This window comes from Babylonia areolata, chromosome 4 (assembly GCF_041734735.1).
Source record: "Babylonia areolata isolate BAREFJ2019XMU chromosome 4, ASM4173473v1, whole genome shotgun sequence".
In the NCBI taxonomy this organism is placed as follows: Eukaryota; Metazoa; Mollusca; class Gastropoda; order Neogastropoda; family Buccinidae; genus Babylonia; species Babylonia areolata.
In genome coordinates this window covers 37,918,778-37,942,960 of record NC_134879.1, presented here as the reverse complement: position 1 = coordinate 37,942,960, position 24,183 = coordinate 37,918,778, and the positions used below count along the sequence as shown (strand labels likewise).

The following is a 24,183-nucleotide window of genomic DNA, read 5'->3' as shown; positions in this document are numbered from 1 at the left end:
ATTTGGATGAACGGAAGATAAGCCGTGCAGCATGGTTTTGGACTCTCTGAGGTCTGGATAACAAGCAGTTGGGGCATCCAGCGAGCAAAAAATTACAGTAGTCAAGCCTACAGAGAGACTGAAGGCTGAAGAGTGACGTCTTATCATGTAGCTATAGACAGACTGAAGGCTGGAGAGTGACGTCAGACTGAAGGCTGGAGAGTGACGTCTTATCATGTAGCTATAGACAGACTGAAGGCTGGAGAGTGACGTCAGACTGAAGGCTGGAGAGTGACGTCTTATCATGTAACTATAGACAGACTGAAGGCTGGAGAGTGAAGCCTTATTGTGTAGCTATAGACAGACTGAAGGCTGGAGAGTGAAGCCTTATTGTGTAGCTATAGACAGACTGAAGGCTGGAGAGTGACGTCTTATCTTGTACCTATAAACAGACAGAAGGCTGGAGAGTGAAGCCTTATTGTGTAGCTATAGACAGACTGAAGGCTGGAGAGTGAAGCCTTATTGTGTAGCTATAGACAGACTGAAGGTTGGAGAGTGATACCATATCAGACATGGGGGTAGGTTTGTTGAGAAGCTGAACAAAGAAGTGGCACCAAAGAAACATTTTATGATTTTCTTTCCAGACTCGCATGTGGCGAGCGCGCGCGCGCGCGCATGTGCGTGTGTGTTCGTCATGTTCTTTGTTAAGAAACTATTGATTACGACAAGTATGAAATATCTTCCAGCAAAGCGGAGGCGGTGAGAGGGAGGGTGGTGTTGATAAGGAATGACGTGTTTCACATCACCACGCCCCCTCCTGCCCCCCACCCCCTACCCCCTTTCCACCTGACAGACAATGATCGATCGATTTGTGAAATAAGATCAGCCCCCAGAAAATAAAATAATGAAATATTAGGTGGATCAAAATGATTATTTGTGAAACCCCAAAATAAACGAAAACTGGATTTCCGACCTGACATGACGCAGGTTGCGGGAGGGGAGATAGGGAACTATGGGAGTGGGGTGGGGGGGGGTCGGGGTGGTTGGGGGTGGGGTTGGTGGAGGGGTGTGAAGGGGGGCTGAAAGCTTGGGGTGGGGGGCAGAGAAGAGGGGGTGATGGGATGGGGGGGACAGAGAGGAAGGGGTGGGGGACAATGAGGAGGAGGTGGTGGGGTGTGAAGGGAGAGCAGAAAGCTGGGGGTGGGGGACAGAGGAGGGGGTGGGGAACAGAGAGGAGGGGGTGGGGGACAGAGAGGAGGGGGGATGGAGGGAGCCTGGCAGCAGCAGCAGCAGTGTGGGCGGCGCGCGGAGTAGTGCTGTGTGTATATAAACCCGCCACACGGCCTGCCCTGCCCTGCCCTGCCTTCTGTCGCTGTGCCCCACACGTCACGGTCTTCGCCGTGTCCCACACGTCAGGTCCTCGCTGTGTTCCACACGTCGCAGTCTTCAGCTCCTCTGCTCACCTTCCGACCACACCTGGCAGACCACAGTGGGCTGACCGCATCAGTGACCACCTGACCACAACGTTCACCTGCAACCACGCGCTGTGTCGTTGTGAAGGTGAGTGAGCGTGTGCACTGTTTTGGGATGTATAGAGATTGTCTTTCTGGCGGTTTCCTTCTTTCGTTCCTCGTTCATTCACTCGTTCTTTCTTTCTTTCTTTTTCATCAGATTGTTTCCGACAGGAAGAAACACTAGAGAAGTTGACTGTTGGCTATCTTCCTCTAGAACCTTTGATGTTTGTGTTTTACAGGGACTGTTGTTCCATTGTCCTTCGACATACTTCACACAATGTGTCAGAGTGCCTTTGAAAGTCACTGCTGTCGTTCACAATGCCCCATGGCACAGCACTCGTTGAGTTGTGTTCAACAAAAAGATTAGAAATCAAGTAAAATGTCTTGATTATTAGAAAGTTTCAGCTGTTTCGGAGATCTGTTTCAGTGTTCAGGTGTCTATATATATTTTACTGGCTAAACGCAACCATCAGAAGTAAGAAACTAAATTTGTTATATGTCTATGCATTGACTAAAATCTTGATAAGAAATGAAATTGCTGTTCCCACGTACAAGGGGAATATTCCAAATACTCTTTTTCATCCATGTACTGATACTTAAGTCTTTTTCCGATTTAGATAATTTGGTTGTATTCTTATAGAAATTATTTCCAGCATCATGTGTTATGATCAGACTTCCTGACAAAATTCTTTGTAGGCATATAAAACGTGAACCCAGAATTCTATTCTCATTTTCATATTTTTGTAGTTTGGTTCGTTAATATCTAGATATTCAGTGATAGGGTAAACTGGATTCTAATTACAGATGTCCATTTATGGTTTAAAATTAAAGACCTCTGATAACTTGTTTGATATCAAACACGCGTAGTCTTCTCATTCGTATGTGTGTGTGTTTTTTTTTACATTTTTTTGTTTTGTTTATTCGGCCCTGATTTTATTCCGTTGGAATTTGAAACACCTCTTCTGCAGTCATTCAGTGAATCCATCAGTGCGTATGATAGAAACATCCATCACTGACTTGTTTTGGATAGAATTGCTCAAATGCGAACGGCTATCCTTCCTAATTGATACATACGCATAATACACATTATTCATACTTATGCATGTCTACGTACATATCGGGTGTTCCCCAAAAAGTGAACCGCTTTTTGACAAGTATTTTCTCAATGATAGAGAAACCGAATTCATTGAAAATGTTCACACAGTAACCTTAGGGTATTATCAACAAGTCTGCAAAATATCTAAACGTTCGGACGCAAATTATGCGAGTATTGTCAAATTCAAAACAGCATGTCAAAAAATCCAATATCAGAGGAAACCTCACTTATTTCAGTTTATGCTCAATGTGGCCTCCATCTTCCTCCACGACTAAACGAAGCCGTTTCTTCCAAGCAGAAATGCTTTTACGTATTTCTTCCACCGATATCTCCTCCCATGACATAATCATACTGTCCTTTAACGCCTGCTTGATCAATTTGTGTCTCACTCCCCGGTAAACGTTCTCCTTCAGAGAGCCCATATGGCAAAATCCATTGGGTTACAGTCAGGACTTTGTGGAGGCCATTCATTCTTCTTGATGAATTCTGGTGTAGCCTCCTCCAGATGGGCCTGGGTTACCCTACTTGTGTGTGAAGGAGCCCCATCTTGCTGAAACACGTAATTGTTTCTAGGATAAAAACGCCTACAATCCGGGAGAAGATTGTCATCCAATAACTGAATGTAGCTTTCACTATTAACCTTGGCTCTATCAGTGTCAAGAAAATGAATGTTTGTTTTTCCTTTCCAGGATACTCCAGCTGAAACCATTATCTTTATTGAAAATCTAGAAGTCTCATGATAGAGGCGAGATAGGTGAATTCCTTTTTTCCGTTTCTCATAAGCGCGATCGTTTTGGCGATTTTTAGCTATCTCTAATGTAAAGTCTTTCTCGTCTGTGAAAATGATCCTTTTTACATCAGTGGCCGAGTAGCGGTCATTCAAGTTACGGCAGCGAGTTTTTCTTTTCCCTGTAACATTTTGGTCCCACCTTGATACCAATATCCTCTTGAAGGGCTTCAGCTCCTGTTCTTTCGCCATTCTTTGCATTGAAGACTTGCTCACTTGTAAATCGCTTGCAACTTCTCTAAGAGATTTGTGGGTCCCTGGGTTCTCCTCCTGGGATTGAATCAGTTCCTCAACACGGTCCTTGTTCTCCTCCGAACATGCAGTCTTGGGTCTCCCACTGCCAATTTTACCTGCTACTGACCCTGTTGTGCGTATTTTAGCGATAAGTCTGTTTACAGTGACATGACTCCACCCCTTGCCTGGAAATTCCTTTACGATCCTTCTTCCATCCTAGCCTTTCTCCTTGAAACAGTTTTCAATGGTAACCTTATCACTTTCACTCAAAGACATGGGTGATCCTTCCAAACTGAAACTTTGGACGGAACTGGTTTTGGATGCAGACGACCAAAAAACAAAACAAAAACAAACAAAACAAAAAAAAAACAAAAACAAAAACAAACAAACAAACAAACAAACAACAAAAAAATCAATAGACTTGACACCCAGACAGGCTATTCTTAGACTGACACTGATTGACATATGCCAACACCTGGCAGATGGCATGAACATGATGAAGGTCACATTGCACAGCTCTGATACTGGATTTTTTGACATGCCGTTTTGAATTTGACAATACTCGCATAATTTGCGTTCGAACTTTTAGATACTTTGCAGACTTGTTGATGATGCCCTAAGGTTCCTGTGTGAACATTTTCAATGAATTCGGTTTGTCTATCACTGAGAAAATACTTGTCAAAAGGCGGCTCACTTTTTTGGGGGAGACTCGATATAACACACATATGCATACACACATACCTATAGACAATGCAGTAACAATATAATTGAACCTGAAATGTTGTCCATTATGATATTTTACCATATGTTTATGAGTTATGGACTTGAAGAAGATTCATAATGGATGCCATTTTCTATTGAAGAATGTGGATAAGATTTCCAATGAATGCACATATTTTTCTATTTCATAATGTTTACTTAAATCAGCCAGAAAGTGATCTATCCACGGTGCAGTTACATTTATTTTGTATCAGTAGACAAAGAGGTTCGATAAAAGAATAATGCAGTGGAATAATCTCATCTGTCTTTGTATTACCATCACTTCAAAATAGTAAAGTTCAGCCTGAAAAGACCAGTGCTTTCACCCTCCACTCGTCTTTCTGTTCCGTCGTCATCGTCATCGTCATTACTGTCCCTTCTGCGCCGTACAGTCCGTGCTGAAGAAAAAGTGGTGATGCGCCGGAGTGAAGACAGGCCTTGACTGGCTAGTGAACTGTAACCACACAGTGCTCAGCAAATCAGCAAGGACACAGAAACTATGATCATTGGACGGTTAATACCGACTGATCCGCTGAGCGGCACGTTGTGCTGATGTGGTAGATGGGAACATGGCCACATGATGTGTGATGTGTGGATCATGGCCACATGTGTAATGTGTCGAACATGGCCACATGATGTGTAATGTGTCAAACATGGCCACATGATGTGTGATGTGTGGACCATGGCCACATGATGTGTGATGTGTGGATCATGGCCACATGTGTAATGTGTCGAACATGGCCACATGATGTGTAATGTGTCAAACATGGCCACATGATGTGTAATGTGTGGAACATGGCCACATGATGTGTGATGTGTGGACCATGGCCACATGTGTTACGTGTGGAACATGGCCACATGATGTGTGATGTGTGGATCATGGCCACATGTGTGATGTGTGGAACATGGCCACATGATGTGTGATGTGTGGATCATGGCCACATGTGTGATGTGTGGACCATGGCCACATGATGTGTGATGTGTGGACCATGGCCACATGTGTGATGTGTGGAACATGGCCACATGATGTGTGATGTGTGGACCATGGCCACATGTGTGATGTGTGGAACATGGACAAATGATGTATGATGTGTTGAACATGGCCACATGATGTGTGATGTGTGGACCATGGCCACATGATGTGTGATGTGTGGAACATGGTCACGTGATGTGTGATGTGTGGAACATGGTCACGTAAGATGTGTGGAACATGGCCACATGTGTGATGTGTGGAACATGGCCATATGATGTGTGATGTGTGGAACATGGACAAATGATGTATGATGTGTGGAACATGGCCACATGATGTGTGATGTGTGGAACATGGCCACATGATGTGTGATGTGTGGAACATGGCCACATGATGTGTGATGTGTGGAACATGGCCACAGCACATGTGTGGAAAAAGGCCACATGATGTGTGATGTGTGGAACATGGCCACATAAATTAAACGAAACATCATGAATCTGAGAAAATTCTGGAAATCGTTTTGGTTCGTTTTGTCCCAAACATACACATTAAGCGAAAAGTCAGTTTAGATCAGTTTAACATCGAATCCATGTGGTAAGAAATTTAGATGAAACATGTCAGTCCGCTACTTGGATTTATTTACAGAAACCCGGCTGAAAGAGTTTGCTGGTTTGATGATTTTACTTTAGTGATGGATGCTGCCACTCTCGAAGATAAAGAAATTATGGTTGGTGACATTAATTCATCAAAACATCGGCCGCAATGGAATCAGATATATACAGCGTTCAGTTAAGAACTCATCGACAAACCAATACGAGTAATCCCTAACTCCCACAAGAAATCCTGAAAGAAATAACTATGAAATCCTGCGAGCTCGATCCCATACCAGCCTCCATCTATTTCCAGTGAGTCTCACAGCTTCTCTCCACAATCACCAATATTGTGAACTCATCCCTTCTCTCTGGAACTTTCCCATCCACTTTCAAAACTGCAATTGTCCGGCCTCTTCTGAAGAAACCCAACCTTGACTCAAACATTCTGAAAAACCTATCGACCAGTTTCTAACCTTCCTTTCCTGTCCAAACTTCTTGAAAAAGCCGCCCTGAAGCAGCTCAACAACCACCTTTGTTTCAACAGTCTCCTCCACCCTTTTCAGCCTGCCTACCGTGCTGACCACAGCACCGAAACCACTCTCCTCAACATCCTCAATAAAAAATAAAAAAAATTCCCTTCTCGCTCTTCCCGACTTATCAGCCGCCTTTGATACGATAGACCATTCAGCCCTTCTTTCCCGTCTTCACTTTACATTTGATATCAACCGTATTGCTCTCAGCTGGTTCAAATTATATCTCACCGACTGATTCCAGTCTATCATAGTTGATAATTGTCAGTCTGAACCCTCTAAAGTCGAACATGGAGTCCCACAGGGATCTGTTGTGGGCCCTGTGCTCTTCACACTGTACACTGCTCCTCTTGCTGAAATTATTAACCGACACAGTGTCAGTCATCATCCTTATGCTGATGACACTCAACTTCAGAAGAGTGATACCCCTGAAAATTTGCCCTCACTCTTGCAAGAAACATCCGACTGCTTCCTGGACATTCAAAACTTGATCAATCTAAATAAGTTACAATTGAACGCAGACAAAACCGAAGCAATCACCGTAGGTACTAAACAAAAACTCTCTTCCATCACAACTGACACAATCAAACTTGGCAGCACATCCATCCCTTTTTCCAGCTCAGTCAAGAACCTCGGCATTGTCCTTGACAACACACTGTCCATGCAAAACTTTATCAGTCAGACCTGTCAATCCTGCTGTTGTCAACTGCGGCGCATCAGTTCCATTCGAAAATATCTGTCCAACGATGCAACATCTAGACTTGTTTCTCTCATTCTCCCTCCCCTTGACAACTGTAACTCTCTATTGTCTGGTTTGCCTGCTTCATCCATTCAGTCCCTTCAGCGCATACAAAACTCTGCTGCACGACTCGTCCTCAGAAAGAAAAGATCTGAGCACATCACTCCTCTTTTGCAACATCTCCATTGGCCCCCTGTCTCACACAGAATAAAGTACAAGATCAGCACTCTGTGTTATAAATGTATTCACAAATCTGCCCCTTCCTATCTCTGTGGGTGCCTTCACCTCTACACCACATCTCGCTCTCTACGATCGGATTCAGATATACTCTGTTTACGCATACCCAGATTCAAACACTCTACTGTCGGCCGCCGTTCTTTCTCTGTCTCTGGACCTTGCCTTTGGAATGAACTTCCTCTTTCGCTTCGTCAGGTCTCCGCACTCAGCTCTTTCAGGTCTGGCCTTAAAACCCACCTCTTTCTATGATAGCCTCCCTCCCCTGTCTCTTTTTGTCTTCAGTTTCTCAAGTTTAGAGTTATGCATGCGTGTGAATGACTGGTGTGAATGCACTTTGATTTGTCTCTGCACAAGATTTCAGCGCTATATAAATAATAATTTTTATTATTTTCATTAGTTCCAGCACCCTCGTTAATAACATACATGTTTCATGTAAAACAGAATATTGTAAAAATATGTTCTCCAATCACTGGACGCAGCGATCACTCACTTGTGCGCATCACCTGGACGAAAACTGTATTAAAATTCTAAAAGCAAGTAACAAAACATGTTTTAACAATTTTAACACTTTTTTTGTGCATGATTTAGTTTCATCTCTACTCTCTCATGTCTACCAATACACCGATCGAGAAAAAAGCTATAGATTTTTGGTTGTTGTTTTTTGATTTTTTTTTTTTTGGGGGGTGGGGGTGGGGGGGGGGGGGGTAAGAACCTTTAGTAATATGTATAATAAGCACGCACCACTCAGGACTAAACGTGTGAAACACCGAAAGAAACCCCCATGGACATCTAACATGATGTTAACAGTGCACAGTGTCCATTTAACAAGAAAGGTACGTGTAATATCACTCACAGTGAAAAGATATTAAATTAAAGAAAGAAGGAGAAAGGTGATGATGACAGAGGGGCGGCGGGGTGGGTGTGAGGGAAGGGGTGGCGGACTGAAGGTGGGTATGGTGCCCTGACTGAAGGTTGGTATGGTGCCCTGACTGAAGGTGGGTATGGTGCCCTGACTGAAGGTGGGTATGGTGCCCTGACTGAAGGTGGGTATGGTATGGTGCCCTGACTGAAGGTGGGTATGGTGCCCTGACTGAAGGTTGGTATGGTATGGTGCCCTGACTGAAGGTGGGCATGGTGCCCTGACTGAAGGTGGGCATGGTGCCCTGACTGAAGGTGGGTATGGTGCCCTGACTGAAGGTTGGTATGGTGCCCTGACTGAAGGTGGGTATGGTGCCCTGACTGAAGGTTGGTATGGTATGGTACCCTGACTGAAGGTGGGTATGGTGCCCTGACTGAAGGTGGGTATGGTGCCCTGACTGAAGGTGGGTATGGTGCCCTGGCTGAAGGTGGGTATGGTGCCCTGACTGAAGGTGGGTATAGTGCCCTGACTGAAGGTGGGTATGGTGCCCTGACTGAAGGTGGGTATGGTGCCCTGGCTGAAGGTTGGTATGGTATGGTGCCCTGACTGAAGGTGGGTATGGTGCCCTGGCTGAAGGTTGGTATGGTATGATGCCCTGACTGAAGGTGGGTATGGTATGGTGCCCTGGCTGAAGGTGGGTATGGTGCCCTGACTGAAGGTGGGTATAGTGCCCTGACTGAAGGTGGGTATGGTGCCCTGACTGAAGGTGGGTATGGTGCCCTGGCTGAAGGTTGGTATGGTATGGTGCCCTGACTGAAGGTGGGTATGGTGCCCTGGCTGAAGGTTGGTATGGTATGATGCCCTGACTGAAGGTGGGTATGGTATGGTGCCCTGGCTGAAGGTGGGTATGGTGCCCTGACTGAAGGTGGGTATGGTGCCCTGACTGAAGGTGGGTATGGTGTCCTGACTGAAGGTGGGTATGGTATGGTGCCCTGACTGAAGGTGGGTATGGTGTCCTGACTGAAGGTTGGTATGGTATGGTGCCCTGACTGAAGGTGGGTATGGTGCCCTGACTGAAGGTGGGTATGGTGCCCTGGCTGAAGGTTGGTATGGTATTGTGCCCTGACTGAAGGTGGGTATGGTGCCCTGGCTGAAGGTTGGTATGGTGCCCTGACTGAAGGTGGGTATAGTGCCCTGACTGAAGGTGGGTATGGTATGGTGCCCTGACTGAAGGTGGGTATGGTGCCCTGGCTGAAGGTGGGTATGGTGCCCTGACTGAAGGTGGGTATGGTGCCCTGACTGAAGGTTGGTATGGTATGGTGCCCTGACTGAAGGTTGGTATGGTATGGTGCCCTGACTGAAGGTTGGTATGGTGCCCTGACTGAAGGTGGGTATGGTATGGTGCCCTGACTGAAGGTGGGTATAGTGCCCTGACTGAAGGTGGGTATGGTGCCCTGACTGAAGGTGGGTATGGTGCCCTGACTGAAGGTGGGTATGGTATGGTGCCCTGACTGAAGGTGGGTATGGTGCCCTGACTGAAGGTGGGTATGGTGCCCTGACTGAAGGTGGGTATAGTACCCTGGCTGAAGGTGGGTATGGTGCCCTGACTGAAGGTGGGTATGGTATGGTGCCCTGACTGAAGGTGGGTATGGTGCCCTGACTGAAGGTTGGTATGGTGCCCTGACTGAAGGTGGGTATAGTGCCCTGACTGAAGGTGGGTATGGTATGGTGCCCTGACTGAAGGTAGGTATGGTATGGTGCCCTGACTGAAGGTGGGTATGGTATAGTGCCCTGACTGAAGGTGGGTATGGTATGGTGCCCTGACTGAAGGTGGGTATGGTGCCCTGACTGAAGGTGGGTATGGTATGGTGCCCTGACTGAAGGTGGGTATGGTGCCCTGACTGAAGGTTGGTATGGTATGGTGCCCTGACTGAAGGTGGGTATGGTGCCCTGACTGAAGGTGGGTATAGTGCCCTGACTGAAGGTGGGTATGGTGCCCTGACTGAAGGTGGGTATAGTGCCCTGACTGAAGGTGGGTATGGTGCCCTGACTGAAGGTGGGTATGGTATGGTGCCCTGACCGAAGGTGGGTATGGTGCCCTGACTGAAGGTGGGTATGGTGCCCTGACTGAAGGTGGGTATGGTGCCCTGACTGAAGGTGGGTATGGTATGGTGCCCTGACCGAAGGTGGGTATAGTGCCCTGACTGAAGGTGGGTATAGTGCCCTGACTGAAGGTGGGTATGGTGCCCTGACTGAAGGTGGGTATGGTGCCCTGACTGAAGGTGGGTATGGTATGGTGCCCTGACTGAAGGTGGGTATAGTGCCCTGACTGAAGGTGGGTATAGTGCCCTGACTGAAGGTGGGTATGGTGCCCTGACTGAAGGTGGGTATGGTGCCCTGACTGAAGGTTGGTATGGTGCCCTGACTGAAGGTGGGTATGGTATGGTGCCCTGACTGAAGGTGGGTATGGTATGGTGCCCTGACTGAAGGTTGGTATGGTGCCCTGACTGAAGGTGGGTATAGTGCCCTGACTGAAGGTGGGTATGGTATGGTGCCCTGACTGAAGGTGGGTATGGTGCCCTGACTGAAGGTTGGTATGGTGCCCTGACTGAAGGTGGGTATGGTGCCCTGACTGAAGGTGGGTATGGTATGGTGCCCTGACTGAAGGTGGGTATGGTGCCCTGACTGAAGGTGGGTATGGTGCCCTGACTGAAGGTGGGTATGGTGCCCTGACTGAAGGTGGGTATGGTGCCCTGACTGAAGGTGGGTATGGTGCCCTGACTGAAGGTGGGTATGGTGCCCTGACTGAAGGTGGGTATGGTATGGTGCCCTGACTGAAGGTGTGTATGGTGCCCTGACACGTCACAACATCCAATCCTTTCAATCCCACCTCGCAGTCCGGGCCATGATCTCCCCATCAATCATGTAGAAATGGAAAACACACATAAAGAGAATTCCGATGAAAGGTTGAGAGGGCATGGAAGGAAAACATAGTTTTAATGCCATTTTGTGAGGTCATGTTTACGTCTATGGACGATGTTTTCATGTACGGATTAACGGAAATTGATCCCATGTTTTGATCATCATACACGATCCCCCCTTCTCTCCTCTCTCTCTCTCCCTTCCCCCACAAAATGTGTCAATCTGTCTATATCCCTATTACCTGTCTTATTTGCAATCTTTTCTGTCTCTGACAGTTGTGTTTAAAATTTTATCATTGCTTTTATGTGTTAATTTCACTCGAATTATTCATGTGTAATATTCATGCGGGGGTTTTGTTGTTGTTTTCCCCTTGGTGTGTGTGTGTGTGTGTGTGTGTGTGTGTGTGTGTGTGTGTGTGTGTGTGTGTGTGTGTGTGTGTGTGTGTGTGTGTGTGTGTGTGTGTGTGTGTGTGTGTGTGTCTCATCCTGCATCTGTCTGTCTGTCTGTCCCATGTGTCAAGATGTTTTAGCCGCTCCCTGTGGTCAGACCACACAGTTCACGTGCAGCGCCGTGTGAAACCGGATGTGATGGCAGATGTCTTCTCATTGGGCAGACACAACCATGCGCGTACGCTCGCACGTGAAGGGCTGGGGGGTATCACTACGTCATGTGAAGGGCTAGGGGGTATCACTACGTCATGTGAAGGGCTAGGGGGTATCACTACGTCATGTGAAGGGCTAGGGGGTATCACTACGTCATGTGAAGGGCTGGGGGTATCACTACGTCATGTGAAGGGCTAGGGGGTATCACTACGTCACGTGAAGGGCAAAGGGGTATCACTACGTCATGTGAAGGGCTAGGGGGTATCACTACGTCATGTGAAGGGCTGGGGGTATCACTACGTCATGTGAAGGGCTAAGGGGTATCACTACGTCATGTGAAGGGCTATACGTCATGTGAAGGGCTAAGGGGTATCACTACGTCATGTGAAGGGCTACGTCATGTGAGGTTATCACTACGTCATGTGAAGGGCTGGGGGATATCACTACGTCATATGAAGGGCTGGAGGATATCACTACGTCATGTGAAGGACTGGGGGATATCACTACGTTATGTGAAGGGCTGGAGGGTTTCACTACTTCATGTGAAGGGTTGGGGGAAATCACTACGAAATAAACAGAGTGTCACTTCACACAGGGAAACAGCGTGGCCTGACAGGTTGCCGCTGGATGCTGTGTCATTATTCCCTTCCTCCACAGAAGGCGCTGCGTGTTGACAGCATCAGGGGGCGGTCCTTCAGTCTGGCGCTTTTCCTTCAAAGAGAGTGACGCCCCTTTAAAGAGAGTGACGCTGTATGGTGTGGTCGCGTGTCAGCTGTGTGTGTCAGCCCGTGTCGTCACCAGTGTCAGCTCGTTTCGTCATGTTTCAGCGCCGCGTGTCAGCCCTTGTTGTAATGTTTCAGCGCTGTGTGTGTCAGCCCGTGTCGTCATGTTTCAGCGCTGTGTGTGTCAGCCCTTGTTGTGATGTTTCAGCGCTGTGTCATCCCGTGTCGTCATGTTTCAGCGCTGTGTGTGTCAGCCCTTGTTGTGATGTTTCAGCGCTGTGTCAGCCCGTGTCGTCATGTTACAGTGCTGTGTGTGTCAGCCCGCGTCGTCATGTTTTAGCGCTGTGTCAGTCTGTGTTGTCATGTTTCAGCGCTGTGTCAGCCCGTGTCGTCATGTTTCAGCGCTGTGTGTGTCAGCCCTTGTTGTGATGCTTCAGCGCTGTGTGTGTCAGCCCGTGTCGTCATGTTTCAGCCCGTGCAAACCCTGTTCGACATGAAGCACGTGCAGAGCCTGACTCTGGCGCTGGCCTTGACCTTGGCTGTGGCGGCGTCCTCAGTTGTGGCGGCGTCCTTGGCTGACCCTCAGCCCGTGATCCCCCTGAGAGACATGGCGCCGGAACACGCCTGCTACTTCATCTGCAACATCTGCATGGAGGGCGGCCCGGTGAGCACACTGCTCCTGTGATGTCTGAGGCAGTGCGGCAAGCAACTCATGTTGTTTTCACTTGATCCTCCAGAAATAGAACAGAACAACAACAAAACAAAACAAAACAAAACAAAACAAAAAAACCCCACGAAAATAACAAGATGACGAAAGAATGAAATATATCATGATATCACAGCAGTGTACATTATAATGATGGCTACACCAATAACCACTTGGTGCACTACAAAGTTAGAGACGGGAGAGGTTATCTGTAAACTGATGACCATGTCATGGCTGTAAACTGATGACCATGTCGTGATGACCATGTCATGGCCGTAAACTGATGACCATGCCATGGCTGTAGACTGATAACTGTGGGTGATATATTTCACTACCTGGTCTGTCTTTTCACCCATTGCTCAATGGTGCAAAGACACAGGATCTTCCATCAATCCAGCGAAAGCCCAAACGTTGCTGTGTACCCTGAACAACAGAACCGCGAGCAAATCACCACCTTCTGTGTCATTCGATGGGATTCAGATCGAGAAAACTGAATGCCTACGCTACCTAGGAATACACTTCGACAGGATGCTGACCTTCAGAAAACATACGGAAAATACTGTTCTCAAATGCAAAAAAGGCCTTTCAGTCTTAAAGGCAATGGCATCCAAAGGTATTGAACAACGCCACCTCTTCCTGCTATACCAATCACTCGTCCTCAGTGTGATCGACTACGGACTTGGGCTAACAACACCGTCTCAAAGCAACCTCTTAAAATTAGAAAGAGTTCAAAATGAAGCTGTGAGGCTGATCCTTGGAACAACAAAAGACACGTCCACAGAAACCATGCGATACCTGCTTGACCTTCCTTCAGTGCAGGCCAGAAACAAGTTAGAACAGGTCAAGACCTACTTCAAAGCATTAGAAAACCCTCAAAACCCACTGCATGACGCAGTCAAACAACCAAAAGGCAGCCGTCTAGGACGAGGAAGATCATGGATGGGGCAAGCAGAAGACACAATCCAGCTAGTATGCCGACTACAAGACATGAAAGAAACAAAAGAATGGGAGAAAAACCCCGAAAACCTCAACCATCTATTCAACACAGCCATTTCACCCACTCTAGAAAGACATTGTCAGGAATGGCCAGAGGGCAAAACTGATGCGGAAGTGAAGCTACTCATAGAAGAAAACAGTAAAGAAGAGGACATCATCATATACACAGATGGCTCAGTCACCAAAGACCAATCCGGTTGGGGATTCACTGCGAAACAAAATGGAAAAACAGTTAGGGAAGAGAATGCTGCCTACAAAGTCACAACCTCCAGCCTAACGATGGAAGTTGAAGCTGTGACACATGCCCTCTAGTGGCTATCGTCCATCCATACGCCCGGAAACCAACATGCCATGATTCTAACAGACTCAATGAACCTCATACAGAAAATTGAAAACGGAATGGGAAGCCCAGAGTGGCATAAGGCAATGCGCAACTTTCAGATAAAAAAACTCACATGGTCATACTGCCCGGGACATGCAGGAGTTAAGGGAAATGAGCGAGCTGACAGACTTGCTGGTAACGCAACACCAACGAGCGGCCTACATCTAGGAAAATCGGAAATCCTCAGAAAAGTCAAAGAATATCAAAAAGAACAGGTAGAAGGCCATCACACCATCGATCGCCTCAAAGAAATAAAAGCAGAGAGAGGGAGCAGCCGTAAGTCTAACATGAAAGGTAGAGCACGATGCTTTGCAAATCAAACAAATATCGGCATCATTTCCAAACCAACATTTTCTTCAAATTTCTTCAAAACGGAACAGAGTCTCTGTGGGCTTTTCCAAATACAATAGACTGAGCAACACACTAGACGCCACGTTCTTGGCATCAGAGATCTTTTCCCATCCTTCTTGCGGCCAATCAGTGGCAGCCTCTGTGCGTGTGTGTATGTGTGTGTTTGTGTGTATGTGTGGGTCTGTTTTTGAGTGCGTTTGTGCATGCGTGAGAGTGTAAGTGTACCCAAGTGTCAGGAGAGTTCTGTGCATGTGTGTGTGTGTGTGTGTGTGTGTGTGTGTGTGTGTGTGTGTGTGTGTGTGTGTGTGTGTGAGGGGGAGGTGGGGGTGCAGGGAGGAGGTGAGGTAGAGGATGAGGTATGTGAGTGTATGCATGCCTACACTGTGGGAGCAACAGGATATTGGAACGTATATATTATATATATATCTTTGTATATATGTGTGTGGGGTTGGGGGTGGGAGATATGGGCGTGTGTGTGTGTGCTTGTACAAGTAAGCGTTCATCTGTGTGTGTGAGTGTGTGTGCGTGTGCGTGTTTGTGTGTGTGTGTGTGTGTGTGTGTGTGTGTGTGTGTGCCGTGGAAGCTGCGATACATAGACTAGAAATGAGTGTGTGGAGGAGGGGGTAGAGGAGGTGCAGGGAAATTTGTGGTGTGTGTGTGTGTGTGTGTGTGTGTGTGTGTGTGTGTTGGAGCTCATGTACGTTTATATGTATTTGACTGTGCTTTCATATCTGTGAAACTGCGTTTTTTGGGGCATATCTGTTATGCATGTGTGGGTGTGGGTGTGAATGTGTCTTCATGTTTTATATTTATTTGCTTATTTATCATCATTGTTGTCTTATTTATTTAATTATTCATTTATTATTATTATTATTTTATCATTATTTTCATTACTACTATCTTTTTTTTATATATCATAATTATTATTTATTCATTTATGTATGTACGCTTATCTCTCTCTCTCTCTCTCTTTTTTTGTTGTTGTTGGGTTACGCTGCTGGTCAGGCATCTGCTTGGCAGATGTGGTGTAGCGTATATGGATTTGTCCGAACGCAGTGACGCCTCCTTGAGCTACTGAAACTGAAACTTTACCCGTTGTCAAACCCGCTTAGGAAGAACGGGCATTCTTCTGGAAGACACTAACAACTGAACCAATCACAAAAATCGCTTTCATGAAAAAAACAACAGCAGCAGCGACAACAACAACCACCATAACAACAAGAAGAAAGAACAACAACAGCAGACTGATTAGCTGGAGCTTTGTAAAGAGAAGCGTCGCCATTGTCACTTGTCTGATCTGAGCAATCGCTATGGTAACGCAGCAATGTCGGCTAGGAAGGCGAACGTTGCAGATTGCAGTAAATGAAAAACTGTCACTGTCAACGTCTGTTTCTGGACTTTCAACATAACGCACAATTGTCGAAAATTGCTTTGGGGGCTGACAATTGGAAAAAAAAAATCACAAAACACTGGCCATGGAATGGTCGATAAATCTAATTTGCGGAGAGCGAGCGTTTACACAAGACGCCTAAGGCATACAATTAGTTTCCTTTTTGAGAGGAAGCTGTCAACACGACGACAAAGAGGGACAAACAGAAATCAACATGAAACAGTTGTGGGAACACATTGCAAACTGAAAACTGTGCGTAAAAAAGACAGCACACAGGCCAGTGGAACTCAGTAAATGAATAAGTTGAGAATGGACAAGAGAGATGCATTGAGAAAAGAAAGAAAGAAACAGAAAGAGAAAGACAAAAAAAGATCGAAAGAGAAAAAAGAAAGAAATACAATCACTAGCGATTTTTTTTTTGACAAGTGGCGCAATACATTACACACAAACGAACAAATGCATGACTTACTGATAACTGTTATGTAAATACGTTTGCATGATGCACCACAAAAAAGACTTTCTCATGATGCCTCACAAATAAAGTTTTTAGCAGGATCCCTCATAAAGACTTCTGTGTGATACATCACAAATGAATATATACTTTTGTATGATACATCACAAATATATAATTTTGTATGACGCATCACAAATGAATCTACACCTTTGTATGGTGCATCACAAACAGATATATACTTTTGTATGATACATTACAGATATTTTTTGTGTATGATCCATCACAAATAAATGCATATTTTCGTAGGAAGCACCACAAATAGATAAATACTTATGTGTGATGCACCATAAATAGATTGATACTTGAGTATGACACATGTGTGAACTGTGTTCAGGATCTGATGAACTGTGTAAACTGTTTTACAGGTACAGGATTTGATGGAGTGTGTGAACTGTTTTACAAGTACAGGATCTGATGGAGTGTGTGAACTGTTTTACCGGTACAGGATCTGATGGAGTGTGTGAACTGTTTTACCGGTACAGGATCTGATGGAGTGTGTGAACTGTTTTACAGGTACAGGATCTGATGGAGTGTGTGAACTGTTTTACCGGTACAGGATCTGATGGAGTGTGTGAACTGTTTTACCGGTACAGGATCTGATTGAGTGTGTGAACTGTTTTACATGTACAGGATCTGATGGACTGTGAACTGTTTTACAGGTACAGGATCTGATGGACTATCAACTGTTTTGCAGGTACAGGATCTGATGGACTGTGAACTGTTTTGCAGGTACAGGATCTGATGGACTGTGAACTGTTTTGCAGGTACAGGATCTGATGGACTGTGTCAACAACGTGTGCGCTAGAATCCCCACGGGTGCCACGTGCGGACCTGTGCTGGACCTGAACATGATGTGGCTGGGCCACAGGTGTCCTCACTTCTCTCAGGTCATGGAGAGCATGGGCCCCGCTCACAACCACTGAAGGCCTCCCTCTTACCCCTGCCCTCTGACCCCCACCTTCCCTGTGTCACTCCCTACCCACTGACCCTCACCTGTGTCACCCGCTGCCCTCTGACCCCATCTAACCCCCTGCCCTCTGACCACCCTCTGACCTCCACCTTCCCTGTGTCCCCCCCCTGCCCTCTGACCCCACCTCACTCCCTGCCCTCTGGCCCCTGTGTCACCCCTGCCCTCTGTGTCACCCTCTGCCCTCTAAGCCCCAGCTTCCCTGTGTCCCCCCATGCCCTCTGACCCCCACCTTCCCTGTGTCCCCCCATGCCCTCTGACCCCTGTGTCACCCCCAACCCTCTGACCCCCACCTGTGTCACCCCCTGCCCTCTGACCCCCACCTTCCCTGTGTCCCCCCATGCCCTCTGACCCCTGTGTCGCACCCCCTGTCCTCTGACCCCCACCTGACCCCCTGCCCTCTGACCCCCGTGTCAACTCCTGCCCTCTGACCCCCACCTTCCCTGTATACCCATCCTGCCCAACACGTCCTTTACAGCTACCTGTTCAAACGGAAATGGAAGTCGTTGCTTGATATTCAGTGCTTGCGGTGGTCAGTATTAAGTGTGATACTGTCATTTATTTAATAAAATATGGTCCCCTCTGATAAAACATGGTCTCCTCATGGTTCATGAGGTATGTTTGGAAAGTGTGATGATGTCAATACCAACTCTGACACGTTGCAAACGCTGGTTCACCATGGCTTGGAGTTTTGATCTTGGATTCATGCAAAGTGATAGAAATACGATGACAGAATGAAGGATATGTAAGTAAAAAACCTCTTTCTGGACTCTTTGTTGTTAGAAGGTTGTTTCGCCAGGAGTATCAGCATAGAGCGCCGTCTAGCGAGGGCAGTGTCTATTTTGTCTGGAATAGGATGCCATAGTAGCATCTTAGGGTAATCAAACTCTTTTATTATTATTATTTATAAAGTGCCAGGAAGAAACTATTAATCGGTGTTTTTTATGAATAAATAAAAATCTGCTAACTATTAATGTCAAAAGTCTGTGCATGAATGAAGATGTTCATTTCTGTATGGGACATTGACCAGTTCAGTGTGTGAACATCATGGACATTTCAGTTTTGGTGAGGCAAACACGATACTGAGTGTGGCATCCAGTATGTCCAGATTGAATTCAAGAATCAATCAAGGATAGTTCGGTATTTCATAATGCGAAACAACATGAAATTTTTAGAATGAGAATGATTAAAGCGTCAATCTGAGGATGAAGGGGCGTCTCATTGCGGGAAGGGGTGACGCTCAGTAGTGAAATTTAACACCGTGTGGGTCACACTTGGAGTGGGGGGGGGGGGGGGAGGATTAACCTTGTTTTGGTGTCATCCTCCTTTTTCATGTCCAGTGGTAGAGGCAGAACACACTTTCAGCCGGTTTACACCCAGGTAACAAATATCAACCTACACCCCCCCCCCCCCCGCCCCCTCTTCTTCCCCCTCTCCCCCCCCTCCCGTCCCCCTCCTCTCTCCCTCTCTACGTCCTGCCACTCTGGAAGGGAAAATAAGGAAATAATGAGAGGTACGCTAGCCACAGGGTTACATCTAACACACCACAGTGTTACATCTAACACACAAGTGTTACAGCTAACAGACCACAGAGTAACATCCACCACGTCACAGTGTTACAGCTAGCACACCAGTGTTACAGGTAACAGACCACAAAGTGACATTTAACACACCACAGGGTTACAGCTAACAGACCACAGGGTTACATCTAACACACCACAGGGTTATATTTAACAGACCACAGTCTTGCAGCTAACACATCAGTGTTACATCTAACAAACCACAGTGTTGCAGCTAACAGGCCACAGTGCTGCAGCTAACACACCACACTGTTACATCAAACACACCACAGTGTTACAGCTAACAGACCGCAGCGTTACATCAAACACACCACAGTGTTACAGGTAACAGACCACAGGGTTACATCAAACACACCACAGTGTTACAGGTAACAAACGACGGGGTTACATCAAACACACCACAATGTTACAGGTAACAGACGACGGGGTTACATCAAACACACCACAGGGTTACATCTAACACATCATTTCAACAGCAAGAAGGCAGTGGGACCTTATTAGACTTGTCACTGGACAAAATGTAACGTGGGATGTGATGGATGTCAATGGACATGTAACATGTGTGTGGTGATGGATGTTACTGGACAACATGTAACGTGGATTGTGATGGATGTCAATGGACAACATATAACATGAGTGGTGATGGATGTCACTGGACAACATGTAACATGGATTGTGATGGATGTCACTGTATAGCATGTAACATGAGTGGTGATGGATGTCACTGGATAACATGTAACTTGGATTGTGATGGATGTCACTGGATAACATGTAACATGGATTGTGATGGATGTCACTGTATAACATGTAACATGGATTGTGATAGATGTCACTGTATAACATGTAACATGGATTGTGATGGATGTCACTGGATAACATGTAACATGAGTGGTGATGAATGTCACTGGACAACATGTAACACGGATTGTGATGGATGTCACTGGATAACATGTAACATGAGTGGTGATGGATGTCACTGGATAACATGTAATATGGGATCGTAATGGATGTCATTGGATAACATGTAACATGGATTGCGATGGATGTCACTGGATAACATGTAACATGAGTGGTGATGGATGTCACTGGATAACATGTAACTTGGATTGTGATGGATATCACTGGATAACATGTAACGTGAATTGTGATGGATGTCACCATTGTATGTACCAAATTCGAACTAAGATAACAATGGTGAGGATAGTGGAGGTGAACTTTCAGAAATAAAGCCATTGAACATTCCATCGTGTGCGAGATAACGTCATTGAACATTCCATCGTGTGCGAGCAATAACGTCCTTTTACATTCCATCGTGAGCGAGAAAACATCATTGAACATTCCATCGTGTGCAAGAGTTAACGTCATTGAACGTTCCATCGTGTGAAAGATAACGTTATTGATAATTCCATCGTGTGCGAGAGATAACGTCATTGATAATTCCATCGTGTGTGAGAGATAACATCATGGAACATTTCATTGTGTGCGAGAGATGACGTCATTGATAATTCCATCGATGTGAGAGATAACGTCAAGGAACATTCCATTGTGCGAGAAAGATAACGGCATGGAACATTCTATCGACTGCGATATGACGTCAAAGAACATTCCATCTTTTCCTTTCCATTGCCTGCGTGAGCTTCGAAGCAGTCACGAAAGGTGATTGGGGGAGGGGGTTGCACACCGAGTATAGTCCCTTGTGAGGAAGTGACCATGTGACTGACCATGTGACTGTAATAGAGGCAAGGAACAGACCTTGATCTACAGACATCTGGGTGGGTGGGGAGATAGAAAGGTGGGGGGTGGGGGAGAAGGGAGTGGGGAGAGAGAAGGGGGAGGGTGGGAAGAGAGAAATGGGTGGGGAGAGAGATGGGGTTGACTTTTCAGTCAAATTTGGGAGACGGCGAGACCGGGAATCAAACCCAGATCCTCACTGACAATGTCTTGGCATATAGGCGTCTTAATCATTCAGCCACCTTCCTTCCTAACTTGTTACCTAAATGGATTATGTCCTTTATCTGAGTGGATTATGTCCGTCATTACAGCTGAAAGTGATGTCTGGGCGAAACATTTCGTTTTAACAGATTGTGTCTGCTACCAGAGTGGATTATATCACCAATGAGTGTAATCCCCCTGTTACGAAAGAATAGCGTGGATTGTATCAGTTCTTATTGTAATTACCCAGTTATGATTGAATAATGTCCATCACCAGTGTATACAATACCAGTTACAGGTATAAACCCAACAAAAAATGATCATGAATGAATTGTCCACTCGGTAACGAGTGTGACTACCCAGCTATGATTGAATTATGACTATAAGCTGAACATGCCCATTTATATCAGTGTATCATGCCAAGTTTTAGATTGGATCGTCAGTTTTGTGATCTATGAAAAAGTATGCATGTAAATTAATTATCTGTCTGGCTTGATGAGTAAGTCACTATGATGGGGGTGTGGCTGTGATCAGGACATTGACCAGTCACTGTGAAGGGTGTGGCTTTCTGGTCCTTTCATTCTGAAAGGGGTGTGGTTATATAATCCGTTCATTGTGATAGGGGTGTGGTTATATAGTTCTTTCATTGTGATAGGGGTGTGGTTATATAGTTCAACCATTGGTTAGTCACTGTGGTAGGGGTGTGGCTAAATGGTCCAGTCATTGGTCAGTCACTGTGATGGGGGCGTGGCCATATGGTCTAATCATTGGTCAGTCATGTAATGATGTAGCTCTATGGTCCAGTCATTGGTCAGTCACTGTGATGGGGTGTAGCTGTGTGGTCTGGTCATTGGTCCGTCACTGTGATGGGGGTATGGCTATATGCCCAGACTGCAAGAAAATAAAGACAAAGACCATGTTGCTTCTTGAAACAATAAATAGACTTTATTCACCAACATATTTCCTGTATCATAGTAAAAATCAAATTTCCCATTAGAAAACCAGGTTACACATAAAGCATGAATACATGGACATGGATAAATTGAACACACATACACACACACCCCAGACTGTCACAGAGCTGCCAGTACACACAGCACAGACCACAGACTGACTGTCACACAGACCACAGAGCAAACCACAGACTGACTGTCACACAGACCACTGAGCAGAGACCACAGACTGTCACAGACCAAACTGACTGTCACAGAGACCAAAGACAGACTGTCACAGACCAAACTAACAGTCACACAGACCACAGACTGACTGTCACAGAGACCACAAACTAACCCTAACAACAATAAATATCCCAAGTCCACATGGCAAATATACAGTCATCACTGTGAACACCTGCACATTACCAACATCACTGACTGCCAACAAATGCACATTACCAACATCAGTGACAGCCATCATTACCAACATCACTGTCTGTCAACATCTGCACATTACCAACATCACTGACTGTCAACATCTGCACATCACCAACATCACTGTTAACATCTGACTGTCATAAAGCAATAAGTCCATGACATAGAGAAAGTCATTCACACAGACATTGCACAGAGAGTGGCAGTCATTTACACAGAAATAGTAATTCACACAGATATCACACAGAGAAAGTCATTCACACAGACATCACACACAGAGAAGCAGTAATTCACACAGACATTACACACAGAGAAGCAGTCATTCACACAAACATCACAGAGAGAAGCAGTCATTCACACAAACATCACAAAGAGAGAAGCAGTCATTCACACAAACATCAGAAAGAAGCAGTCATTCACACAGACATCACACACAAAGAAGTAGTCATTCACAGAAACATCACACAGAAAGTCATTCACACAGACATCACACATAGAGAAGCAGTCATTCACACAGACATCACACACAAAATAGTCAATCACACAGACATCACAGACAGAAGCAGTGTCAGAGATTCCAGACACAAATGCTTTACAGACATGCACACACAGACGCTGACACTGTACTGCTGCATGAGATTCCCCAAGACAAGAACGTGTTAGCACCACAAGTCCCACCTGTACACAGCCTTCAAGAGGCATCCTATCCAATACCTGTCAATGTACACGGCCATCAACAGGTATCCTATCCAATACCTGTCAATGTACACGGCCATCAACAGGTATCCTATCCAATACCTGTCAATGTACACAGCCATCAATGGGTATCCTATCCAATACCTGTCAATGTACACAACCATCAACAGGTATCCTATCTAATACCTGTCAACGTACACGGCCATCAACAGGTATCCTATCCAATACCTGTCAATGTACACAGCCATCAACGGGTATCCTATCCAATACCTGTCAATGTACACAACCATCAACAGGTATCCTATCCAATACCTGTCAATGTACACAACCAACAGGCATCCTATCCAATACCTGTCAATGTTCACAGCCATGAGCTTTCAAGATACGTCCTATCCACTACCAGTCAACGATCACCCACAGAAAAAAAAGACCACCTTTCCATGGTGGCTTGAAGTGGACAAGGACCCACCAGGAGACATGGCTGAACATAGTCCCCTTGCCTCATTCCCTGTCCAGTGCACAAAGGGCAGGGGGCAGAGTGGCAGAGGGCACAATCACAGGCTGGGAGACCACTAGGAACATTGGGGCAGAGGGGGTGGGGAGTGTGAGGGGGTGGGTGTGTGGGTGTGTGGGGGAGCACACAGGATCCTTCACCACAGGGATGTGGTTGTCATCCATCTCTGATGGGTTTTATTCACCACAGGGTTGTGGTTGTCATCCATCTCTGATGGGTTTTATTCATCACAGGGTTGTGGT

The 24,183-nt window shown here is 46.0% G+C and overlaps 1 protein-coding gene across 1 annotated transcript; it reads left to right on the top strand.

The window, feature by feature from the left end:
• The first annotated feature begins 1,333 nt into the window (after positions 1-1,333).
• Positions 1,334-20,673, top strand: LOC143281144 (uncharacterized). Its single transcript, XM_076586145.1, has 3 exons — positions 1,334-1,539; positions 13,016-13,207; positions 17,647-20,673. Exons 2-3 carry the CDS (start codon positions 13,037-13,039, stop codon positions 17,803-17,805), a joined length of 330 nt encoding a protein of 109 aa, XP_076442260.1. The 5' UTR covers positions 1,334-1,539; positions 13,016-13,036; the 3' UTR covers positions 17,806-20,673.
• The last annotated feature ends 3,510 nt before the right edge of the window (positions 20,674-24,183 follow it).

Coding starts and splice junctions, on each gene's coding strand:
- LOC143281144 (XM_076586145.1), top strand. CDS start 13,037: ATGAAGCACGTGCAGAGCCTGACTCTGGCGCTGGCCTTGACCTTGGCT. Junction 13,208..17,646: donor TCTGCATGGAGGGCGGCCCG/GTGAGCACACTG, acceptor ACTGTTTTGCAG/GTACAGGATCTGATGGACTG.